Source organism: Oncorhynchus mykiss, chromosome 7 (assembly GCF_013265735.2).
Source record: "Oncorhynchus mykiss isolate Arlee chromosome 7, USDA_OmykA_1.1, whole genome shotgun sequence".
Taxonomy (NCBI): Eukaryota; Metazoa; Chordata; class Actinopteri; order Salmoniformes; family Salmonidae; genus Oncorhynchus; species Oncorhynchus mykiss.
Window position 1 is genome coordinate 64,468,038 of NC_048571.1, and position 12,625 is coordinate 64,480,662.

General features: G+C 43.6%; 1 protein-coding gene across 2 annotated transcripts in view; it reads right to left on the reverse strand.

Annotated features, from left to right (window-relative positions):
• LOC110528233 (growth/differentiation factor 11-like) overlaps positions 1-12,625 on the reverse strand; it is a 39,247-nt gene that overhangs the window by 18,149 nt on the left and 8,473 nt on the right. For both annotated transcript variants that reach the window (XM_021610110.2, XM_021610109.2), the window contains exon 2: positions 1,756-2,129. In XM_021610110.2, coding sequence (XP_021465785.1) covers positions 1,756-2,129 — 374 coding nt within the window. The remainder of the gene's footprint in view (positions 1-1,755; positions 2,130-12,625) is intronic.

The window sequence follows — 12,625 nt, forward strand, 5'->3', positions numbered from 1 at the left end:
GTTTACATACACTTAGGTTGGAATCATTAAAACTCGTTTTTCAACCACTCCACAAATTTCTTGTTAACAAACCATAGTTTTGGCAAATCGGTTAGGACATCAAGTAATATTTCCAACAATTGTTTATAGGCAGATTATTTCACTGTATCACAATTCCAGTGGGTCAGGAGTTTACATACACTAAATTGACTGTGCCTTTAAACAGCTTGGAAAATTTCAGAAAATGGTGTCATGGCTTTAGAAGCTTCTGATAGGCTAATTGGAGGTGTACCTGTGGATGTATTTGAAGGCCTACCTTCAAACTCAGTGCCTCTTTGCTTGACATCATGGGAAAATCAAAAGAAATCAGCCAAGACTTCAGAAAAAAATTTTTGTAGACCTCCACAAGTCTGGTTTATCCATAGGAGCAATTTCCAAACGCCTGAAGGTACCACGTTCATCTGTACAAACAATAGTACGGGAGTATAAACACCATGGGACCACGCGGCCGTCATACCACTCAGGAAGGAGACGCGTTCTGTCTCCTAGAGATAAACATACTTTGGTGTGAAAAGTGCAAATCAATCCCTGAACAGTAAAGGACCCTGTGAAGATGCTGGAGGAAACGGGTACAAATGTATCTATATCCACAGTAAAACGAGTCCTATAATTGACATACCGCTCCGTGAGGAAGAAGCCACTGCTCCAAAACCACCATAAAAAAGCCAGACTACGGTTTGCAATTGCACATGGGGACAAAGATTGTACTTTTTGGAGAAATGTCCTCTGGTCTGATGAAACACAAATAGAACTGTTTGACCATAATCACCATCGTTATGTTTGGCGGAAAAAGAGGGAGGCTTGCAAGCCGGATAACACTTTCCCAATCGTGAAGCACGGGGGTGGCAGCATCATGTTGTGGGGGGGCTTTGCTGCAGGAGGGACTGGTGCACTTTACAAAATAGATGGCATCATGAGGCAGGAAAATTATGTGGATATATTGAAGCAACATCTCAAGACATCAGTCAGAAAATTAAAGCTTGGTCGCAAATGGGTCTTCCAAATGGACAATGACCCCAAGCCTACTTCCAAAGTTGTGGCAATATGGCTTAAGGACAACAAGGTCAAGGTATTGGAGTGGCCATCACAAAGCCCTGACATCAATCCCATAGAAAATTTGTGGGCAGAACTGAAAAAGCGTGTGCGAGCAAGGAGGCCTACAAACCTGACTCAGTTGCACCAGCTCTGTTAGGAAGAATGGGCCAAAATTCACTCAACTTATTGTGGGAATCTTGTGGAAGGCTACCCAAAACAATTGACCAAAGTTAAACAATTCATAGGCAATGCTACCAAATACTAATTGAGTGCATGTAAACTTCTGACCCACTGGGAATGTGATGAAATAAATTATTCTCTACTATTATTCTGACATTTCACATTCTAAAAATAAAGTGGTGATCCTAACTGACCTAAGACAGGGAATCTTTACTATGATGAAATGTCAGGAATTGTGAAAAACTGAGTTTAAATGTATTTGGCTAAGGTGTATGTAAACTTCAACTGTATCTCAAGTGGTCTTTCCTCAATTCCTTGCATCCTATCTCCCTGCATAATTCTCAACCGTATTGGAGGAGAAGGTCCAAGGTCCCTCCCTTTGGACCTACTTCTCCAATGCATTTTGAATAGGAGGTGTGGAGAGAGGATGCCAGGAATCGAGGACAGATTAGTTGACAAAGTGTCAGTGTGTAAGGCTGCGACAGGTCTGAGGGTCCTTACCAGCCCTTCCTCCCCTGGTCTCAGCGAGGTCACTGCCAGGTCGTTGCCGCTCTCGTCGAAGGCATTGATGTCAATTCCCCAGTTGGTGTGCGGCTGCTTGAACCAGTTCTGCAGCACGTGCTTGAAGTCGATACTCTGCCAGTGGCCCACACGTGAATTGAGCTCGATCTTCAATGAGCGGATGCGGATGTGGCGGCTGCCCTGCTCCGTGACAGGCTTCAGCCTGAGGATCTGCAGGTAGACGGTGGAAGTCTGCTGCAGCGGCCGAAGGTACACCCACAGCTGAGCCTTCAGCACCTTGGTGAACATGAGTTTGGGACTGAACTTAAAGAAGCAGCAGCTGGGCTTGCCGTCCACCTGCACCAAGGGCTCCGCTGTGGGATAGAGAAAGACAGGCAGGGTTTCTACATTAATAAAGGTTTAAAACCTCTACAGGATCAGTGTCCCCCCACGGGACGGATGTGCTAACGTAGGCTAATATGATTAGCATGAGGTTGTAAGCAACAAGAACATTTCCCAGGACATAGACATATCTGATATGGACAGAAAGCTTAAATTCTTGTTAATCTAACTACAAAATGCATTGTCCAATTTACAGGAGCTATTACAGTGAAATAATACCATGCTATTGTTTGAGGAGAGTGCACAGTTATGAACTTGAAAATGTATCAATAAACCAATTAGGCACATTTGGGCAGACTTGATACAACATTTTAAATGAAATGGTTCATTGGATCAGTTTAAAACTTTGCACATACACTGCTGCCATCTAGTGGCCAAAACCAAAATTATGCCTAACCTGGAATAATACATTGTGACCGTTCTCTTGCATTTTTTTCAAATTGTATCTGCCTCCAGAAAAAAGCTTCTCCCAAGTGGGTGTGACACCTACTCCTGTTGCCTGCTGCACTGCTGCTTGGATTCCACCTGGCGATCTGATCACCGCCTGCCTTGGCTTGTCTGGTACAGATGCCACACTCCCCCCCCCCCCCCCCCCTTCCCGCCTACTGATCAGAATTTTAGGTAGGCTAATTAACTTTAAGCTTATTATGTGAGCTTACTCAGAAATGCTTGAATTAACTAGTATAGGCCTACTATTTATTTTAATCGCATACTTTTATAGCCTACTGGACTCAGAGAGCTACTCTCTCAAGTTATCTTGTTGGGGCGAGTGACTCTTTGAACTTACAATGGCTAGCCCCAAGTCGTTATATTTTTTCTTGTTTTATGCTATTTGCCTCATGACTCTTGCGTGCCTTGTTGACTATGAACGTGCTGGTTTACGCAACCGTGGGACAGACTGTTTGGTCCCATCCTCGGGACTATTGACTCTATTGGTTACACGGACTCTTGCCCTCCCATCCCATTCTAGCCACCTCCTGCCGGCTTTGTATTCATGTTACCTGATGAAATTGCTGTACAATATTATCTTGTTTCCATCTAATGCACATTCAAATGTCATTAAAAAACACTGCAGTGCTCTCCTTGTCCTCTGCCGTGGCCTGATTGCATTACTGCTGATGATATCTTCAAATGTACATATACACTCTGGCCCCAATTATGACTTGTCCTCTGATATCTGTTTCACAGATTTCTGCTCTCGTAAAAGCCTGGGTTTTCTGCACGTTAACACAAGAAGCTTATTACCTAAAATGTATCAATTGAAAGTGTGGGTCCACAGCTCCAATCCAGATGTGTTGGTCATTAATGAGACGTGGTTAAGAAGAGTGTTTTGAACACTGATGTTAACCTTTCTGGTTATAACCTTTTTCGGCAAGCGCGATCATCCAAAAGTGGTGGAGTGGCAAACTTTACCAAGGAACACTTTCAGTGCTCGGTGGTCTCTGCCAAGTCTGTCCCCAAACAATTTGATTTGCTGGTTTTAAGCACTAAACTTTCAAATAGCTTTTTGTTGGCTGGGTGTTATCATCCACCATCATCACTGGCCTGTACCCTAAATTCTCTCCTGGCCCCTTACACGAAGTCTGAATTTGTCCCGCTAGGTGACCTAAACTGGGACATGCTTAAACCCCCTGACCAAGTCCTAAAGCAATGGGACTCCCTAAAATTCTCAGATTATTACCAATCCCACAAGGTACGACTCCAAACACCCAGAAAAGGATACTCTCCTTGACGTTATCCTCACAAATAATCCTGATAGGTATCTGTCTGGTGTTTTCTGTAATGACCTTAGTGATCACTGTTTTACAGCCTGTATTCGTAATGGCTGCTCAGTGAAATGACTTGTCTTGATTTGTCATAGGCGCTTGTTAAAAAACTTTAATGAGCAAGCCTTACTTCATGACCTGGTTTAGAATTGGTATAGAAGCTTGATCCCCTCTGTCGAAGACGCTTGGACCTTCTTTTTTGCTATTTTCAGTGGTATTGTTAACAAACACGCCCCCATAAAGAAAATTTAAATTAAAAACAGGTTCAGCCCCTGGTTCGACTGTGATTTGGCAGTTACTCCACCTCAAGAATTCTATTTGGCGAAAGGCTCAGCACACGCATACTCAGGCTGACTGGCTCTCGTTCAGGCAAATGAGAAATAAGTGCACTCAGGCTATCCGGAAGGCCAAAGTTAGTTACTTAAAGACATGGAGAATAAACCATCTTCCTCACAGCTGCCCATGTCCCTTAATGTTGATGATGTGGTTGTTACTAACAAGGAGCACATGGCTGAGCTCTTTAATCACCACATCTTTAAGTCAGGATTCCTATTTGACTCAGCCATGCCTCATTGCCCATCCAACATTTCCTCATCTCCCACCCCTTCTAATGCGACTGACTACCTCTTTTTCCCCTGCCCCGCTACAAAGCTTCTCTCTGCAGGCATTCACTTAGTCGGAGGTGCTAAAGGAGCTCCTTAAACCTAACCCCCCCAAAAACATCTGGGTCAGATGGTTTAGATCCTTTCTTCTTTAAGTTTGCTGCCCCTATCATCCCCAAGCCTGTCTCTCCTCTCTGGGGAGGTTCCCACTGCTTGGAAGGCAGCCTCAGTGTGTCATTTGTCAATAATCAACTGACTGGCTTTCTTGATGTCTATACTATTCTCTCTGGTATGCAATCTGGTTTTCGCTCCTCAGGTTATGGATGTGTCACTGAAACCTTAAAGCTCCTAAATTATGTCACCATTGCTTTTGATTCTAAGCAGTGTTGTGCTCTATTTTTATTGATTTGGCCAAAGCTTTTTATATGGAAGACCATTCCATTCTTGTGGGCTGGCTAAGGAGTATTGGTGTCTCTGAGGGGTGCAATGTATAAAGTAAGAACATCTGCTGTCTCAGCCACTGCCTGTCATCAAGGGAGTACCCCAAGGCTCAATCCTAGGACCCACTCTTCTCAATTTACATCAACAACATAGCTCAGACAGTAGGAAGCTCTCTCATCCATTTATATGCAGATGATACAGTCTTATACTCACCTGGCCCCTCACCGGATTTTGTGTTAAACGCTCTACAACAAAGGTATGGGTTCTCTCGAGCGGCTAGATGCTCTTTACCATTTGGCCATTCGATTTGCCACCAATGCTCCTTATAGGACACATCACTGCACTCTATACCGTCGCAAGACCCACTGGTTGATGCTTATTTATAAAAGCCTCTTAGTTAGGCCTCACTCCCCCTATCTGAGATACTTACTACAGCCCTCATCCTCCACATACAACACACATTCTGTTAAAGGTTAAAGGTCCCCATAGTACACACATCCCTGGGTCACTCCTCTTTTCAGTTTGCTGCAGCTAGCAACTGGAACTAGCTGCAAAAAAACACTCGAACTGGACAGTTCTCTCTTCATTCAAAGACTCAATCATGTTCACTTACTGACAGTTGTGGCTGCTTCGCTTGATGTCTCTACCTTTGTCTTTGTGCTGTTGTCTGTGCCCAATAATGTTTGCACCATGTTTTGTGCTGCTACCATGTTGTGCTGTTAGCATGGCAGCAACACATGACATGTTGTTGTCTTAGGTCTCTCTTTATGTAGTGTTGTGGTGTCTCTCTTGTCGTGATGTGTTTTATGTCCTATTCGTTTTTTTATTTTTAATCCCAGGCCCAGTAGGAGGCTTTTTACCTTTTGGTAGGCCATCATTGCCAATAAGAATTTGTTCTTAACTGACTTGCCTAGTTAAATAAGGGTTAAACCTTTTTTTGTGTATGTTGTCAATATCTTTCATACTTTAAGATGAGAAAAAACAACTTCAAAGAAACATTTGAGAGACTACAAAATGTAGTAAATGTTACAGCTAACTAAGAGGACTGGTCAAACGAAGCCTCTAAATCTAATGAGTGGATTTGCCAGACGTCATAATGAAGATATCAGATATCATTGTGGAGCACGGGAGATATTATCGCATTGCTTTATACCTATCCAATCCTTTCAGTTCTACACGGTGCCTAGGGAGAAGTGGCTAGGGTCGATTTAACAATTTGCAACTGACTTATATCACCTAATGATATAAGCTCTCCACTCTCCAAATCCAAGAGGTGCCATTGGTTTACATCAGTAAATGTCTGATGCAGCATGGAGATCCCGCCTAATGTGGGGTTCACAGGTCAAAACCGATCTCTGCACAGCTGCCACCAAAATCACAGGCAGGAGGAGTGAGGGGGAGTTAGAAGAGGCAGGAAAACAGCTGACTCTCATCGAAGCAGCACTAACCATAAAATGGTTACTAGATCCCCTGAGCAAACTCATGATGGAGCCATCAGTTTGAAATAATTCGCCGTTTTGGAGCCACTACCAGTCTAGATTAACTAACATTTGTGGAGATTTTAATGGGCTCTGTAGAACTGAGCTGTATGATAAAGTAATTTCAGGACATTACATACTCTCTGTAACACCCAAATGACAAGTTATGGTTACTGTTGCAGTCTCAGAAGCAAAAAAAAAAAAACATTTGAAAGAAAAGAGAGAAGCTTTTAAACCATTGGATATCCATTGACTATTCATATCTTAGTACTTGGCCTTCATTCAGAGTATTTCACTGATGTAGGCTACCACTTATGTGACTGGCTGTGGCTGTGTACAACATATGTCATTCGCATTCTGACTCATTTGCATAGACTGCCCATCAAGAATAATGACATGCACCCAATGCCTATTTCAATGTAAAGCATTCTGTCTATCATGAATTAGGTGAAAATGTATGCTGTCAAGATTTATTAGCAGATAGTCTTGTTATTAACAACACCGGGGCGGTAGCCTAGTGGTTAGAGCGTTGGACTAGTAACCGAAAGGTTGCAACTTCATATCCCCGAGCTGACACGGTACACATTTTTTCCTATTTTCAATGGTGGCCTAGGAACAGTGGGTTAACTGCCTTCTTCAGGGTCAGAACAGATTTGTACCTTGTCAGCTCGGGATAATCGATCTTGCAACCTTTCGGTTATTAGTCCAGCGCTCTAACCACTAGGGTACCTGCCGTCCATAAATGGAAGCACGTTGTTTTTAAAGGAGGCATGCATATTTTAAAAAATGCATTTATTCTGTTGACATATTTATTTCAATGCATTGAAGGGCCCCTTCCTAAATCCAGTACTTACATTTAAATGGAGCCAAATATTATCAATGAGGTACTATACATTCAACATTGACAGCAACTTTCCACTGAATTCACCAGTTGGTAGACTGCTAGTAGTTTGGTTTTGAAGCAGACAGCCGAGAGTGTTAATGATCTAGACTGAGCTGAATGGAGGCTTGTGTTCCCGCTCATTGTTCTCTGCTGAGAAGTGTGTTGCTGCCTCATTTTAAACAGAAAGCGCAGGGACCTGTCAATCATTGTTAAATCGGAGGTTGCTCAGGCAACCTGCAAAGGCTTCCTGGGTCAAAAGGTCATTTTGGCACCTCGGCCTAGTTAAGAAATGGGATCAGGGGTCAAAACCGTCAGCCTTTTACATCCCGGGGTGCTGGGGAGGGGCAGTCCTAATAGCCAAATTGAGTTTGAAGGTCAAGGTCGACCCTATGGCGATGGTAATATATGTTTTTCTCCACAACAGTCCTTTCACCTATTCACACCCATTTGATATTTCAAAGATATACAACTCAGCTTACTCAGCCGCAATTTGTTTTTGTTGTGTTTGGGGCAGGGTTTTAGCAGCCAATGGTGATTTGTTTACCAAAGTGTTGTAATTGATTTAGCCGGCATGCATAGAGGGATATGAATTCAATGAGGTAAAGATAAAACCATATCCATTAGAAGAGTCCAGAGGAACATTGAATGAGTGCCAAGGTCCTTCAGCCTGTATTATGAGGGCCAGTCATTAGTGAGTGTAAATTAAACAGTGTCTCACGCTGGACAAACAATATGTCAATGTTCCTTTTGGTAGGTTGCTGGGGTCACAGCAATTAACGTGTTGTTGTGTTTGCTCATCAGCACCAAACCGGGAATGAATGATTCTGCAGTTTTCCCCGGGTTTACTTGAGATTACTATTTGTTGTTGTTTTTCTGCTGCATAGTGAATGATGAAACTATGACAATGCCTTTCCGCACTTTCTTTTATCCACATGAACAACTAACCAACAGCTGAATTGAAAGACTCACTTGAAGCAACCAGTTTGAGATGCTTTGGCAAATCACTTTCTCTAATGTGTTGCCTGCAATAAGACCTACAGTTTCCTACGTAATCTGAGATGCAGGTTTCTGCTGGTCATGCTAAATTGAGTGCCATATAACAGGAAGTTATTAAACACACATGCACAACATATGAGCTACATCATGCTAAACAATGAGAGCATCGATGGGTAATATCAATTTGTGCCTTCATAGAGAGTGAATGGGAATAAAATGGAGGGGAACTCAGTGAAACGTGCATACCTGCAGCCTAATTATGCCATATATCTTGGCAGAACTTTCCACCCATATTAAATGAGGGAGGCTTGTAAAGATCACTCAAAACCAAGGGGATTTTAAGCCATGACCTGAAATAGCTCAATCCCCGCTGCCAGGAAATATTACTGATGAAAAGAGTTTAGTATTTTCCTGCCCGTGGGGTGTAGTAACATTTATGTGTCTTCATTTCCTGTAACCATTTCTTTATAACAGAAGACCCCTCCCCAATCCCCCAGTACCTTTACCCCTTTATCCAAACCTGGGGGCACAAGCGCAGGTTTTGCATACAGCACCACCTACTGGTGCAATGACAACCCCTCTCTCATCAGAGTCCCTCCTACCTACCTCATCTCAGAAACACAATTAAATTGCTGACTGAGATATCAACCTTCACCTACTTCTGGTTACAAAGACAACCAAGAAGGATGCATACATGTGAGTGTGAGCAGTGTTTTTCCTATTGGACATGTGCCTGTTTTGTTCTTCTCTCCCGTTTCCACTACTGCAGTGTGGAGTACTGCTCTGCTTCATTACTGTCGCAGCTTATTTCCCTACGGTGTGATGGGAGCATATGTAGCACATGAGTTTTAACTGCCAAGGCACAGCAGGTCTGCAGGTGGGACTACTGAACATCTGGCCCACTCCCTGGGTACATGTTTTCCAATGCCAGCTCGAGGCGCCCTATGTGTTCATGTAAGGGAACACTTATAAAGTGTAAGGGTTTATTCACCATTGTCATCTGTTCATTCAAATACCTCTGAGGCCATTTCAAAGCATGCCATGTTTTAATGGTTGGCAGTAATACTACCAGGTGGTGCTGCGTGAATATGGCAAGGGAAGAATGAACGTGATGACCACACACAGTATATATGTTTTACACAGTGAAGAGTGTAGGCTATATTATTCACACCATATGCTGTGTTGCAAAACACAACAACACATCAGAACATTTCACCATATGAGCTGACCTCAGAGAGAGTGTCCCCGAACCAGACACAAAACAACTAGGCTGACATTAGATTGAAAGATGGCAAACAGACAATCCCATTGCTTTGTTATGCACAGTTCACAATGGAGCCTTCTGCTTGGTCTGATAGGAGGCACATTGAGAATGTAAATTAAGTTGATGGAATATTTGATGGAGACACCACATCCAACCTCTCCAGTCCTATTTGTATGAAGGCACTCTGGGCTGTGTGAGAGTGTGTCCATGTCCACACGTGCAGTAAAAAAGGAACAGCATGCCAATCAGGTTCAATAGATAGACTGCCAAAAAAATTGTGAAAAAATAAAGAAAAACGGTCATCCATTGTGAATGTCCGAAACGATAGAGCATAATGGCATAAACCAAGATGGGGATTGCATTTGCATATATATATCTGTATTTTCTTTTCTTAATGGGAAATGCAAATGTGCCATTTTGTGGAGAGTGTGCGTTTGGGAGCCCTGGCGTTAGATAAATGTGACTCTAGGGTATCCCTGCGCACCTCAGCAAATTAATCATTGTGACACGTTCACGACCCTTCTAATAAGACAGAGGCCACAGTGCACCCCCTCAACCATCCCAGCCTCACTCCCTCTTTGTCTCTCAGCCTGTCCCAAAGGGGGAGGAGAGTGGTGGTGGGGGGGGGGGGGTGAAGTTGGACCCCTCATTCAGACCCCCTCCCCTGGGACAACGGCAGGCACAAGACTCCTATTAGGACTGAGCACAGGAGCCCCCCAGGAGCAACAAAAGACACCTCCTAATACTCCCTGTTCCAACCCAGTGAGGGCACACACACACACACACACACAGGGGCCCCAAACAGACTCTCTCCTCAAGAAAGCGATAGGAGTCTTACAATAATAATATAACCCTTACACAGAAAATAACTGAACCATAGAAATGCATGTAGAACTGCAGGAGGGAGAAAGAGAGAGAGAAAGCAGTGAGCTGAAATAAGCCGGACAGCTGGACAGCAGGAAACAACCAGGGTTGTGTGTGCGTGCGTGCGCATGTGTGTTCTGATATATTCTGACTGAGAAGGGATATTATGATCAATTCTGCAAAGCAAATGATTACAAAGAAAAATAGCTTGGGTTTTTACTGCCAAATCCTTTAACACCATTTCAGCTACATTATGTCTCCTGACAGAAGCGTGGTGTCCTGAATGACATCTTTTTAATCTCTCCTACATTATACCCTGCATTATGTCCTCATGGCATCCTCTATGGTGTTAGTAAGATTAGCTGTTGAATGTAACCCATAAACTCCTGCATGGGAGATTCTCACCTAAGTGAATCACACCAGTAGTGTCACTAATTAAATTAACGCTTTGAGCCCACAGGCAATCTGCGTCATATACAGACAGCATCATACTTAGAATTAGAAAGTATTCTAAACCAAAATCCATAATTCATTCAATTTTGTTCATTTAGCAGACGCTCTTATCCAGAGTGACTTACAGGAGCAATTAGGGTTAAGTGCCTTGCTCAAGGGCACGTCGACAGATTTTTCACCTAGTCAGCTCTGGGAGTTGAACCAGCAACCTTTTGATAACTGACCCAATGCTCTTAAACTAGACTACCTGCCACCCTACTGCATGAGATGATATATCAGTTAAAGTCCCTTAGTGAATGCATGAGGTGAGCTAAGTCAGTGTACAACACAAACAACACAGAGAAGGACTGATGACATAGACAAAGCTTTGCTTTAGTGTGTGTCCTTTGACCCCTTTGCTCTCTCCCCATATCCCTCTATCAATCCCTCTCCCCGTCCCTCTCTCCTGCACCCAAATGGGCTGAGGGGGTGCAGAGGCCAGAGGGACCCACAAAGGGCAAGATGTTTTGATGCACTCCCTCCTTGCCCCGTCTTTGGGTGATGATGTGAGTTTGGCCTCTCTGTTTGCCTCCCTGAAGCACACTCAAAGCCCAAAGCCTCGGCCAAGGATTTTCACTGTGGACAAAGTCAGTGTGACCAGGCCTTGTCAGCCAGAGTGACATTCCCCCCTCCTTTGAATCCCTTTTCTGTCCATACTATTCACTCGACAATGTCCGTACAATGTGGGAGTATCCGTTATCCCATTTCAAATCTGTCACAGCTCTTTTTTTTCCTCTACCAGCACTGTACATTAATAGAATCAAACTTGGCTCCAGGCCTAAAGAACATTTTGACGTTTGGACAATGTGCTGCTTAAATATAATGAACTTCCTGAGTTGATCTCGGCTCTTGGCATACTGAAACTGATGTGCAGGCAGCCATAGGCGATGGATGAATACAGTAACTCTCAGGCCACTTAGAAGGGCTCTAATTAACATTTAATTTAAATATTCATCAGCTGTGGCGCCGGCGATCCACTAAATGCGCACCGTCCAAACCTCTTTCAGGCACATCGGAATCGTGGTGGGATCCGACGTTGTGTCCACGCTGTATTTCCTCTGATCAGAGACTCCTTCATTTAGGATTAATGGGCTCCTCCATAAACGTCTCCGCAGCACAGCCCGACTCGCTAGTCAGTCATTTCCCCTCAATGCTCTCCATTTTATATTTTCTCTCCTCCTCTCCTTTCTTCCCTCGTGTCCCTCCTGTACACCGTGCTTAATTACTGGTGGGAAGTAATTATTTCCTTTATTAGTGAGACATAACATCTGTTTCAGGTCTTTTTAAGTGTACCTATAAAAGCCCCTTCGTGATTTTGTCCCTTAAGAATAGGACTAGGCTGCTTGTTGCTCCCTGTGGACCCCCTCCCCATCACTCCTCCATCACTGCATACCCACGCACTATGGGGCACATACAGCGCAGCAAGCTGGATGCTAGCTCCCTGAATCCCTTTTAACAGGCACTCAGCAGCATTCCAGCTCACTACACACACACGGCAGGAGGAATTTATGCATTTATTGGTCCATAATTGTGACAATGATCCAGGATCTCATAAAAATGTCCCTTTTTATACTGCTATGCACATCCAACCCTTAATGTATAGTTGATATTGGTGCAATGTACTGTAACATGTTATCTGCTGAGGTAAGGAAGGTGTATTATACATGTGATTCCTGAATGTA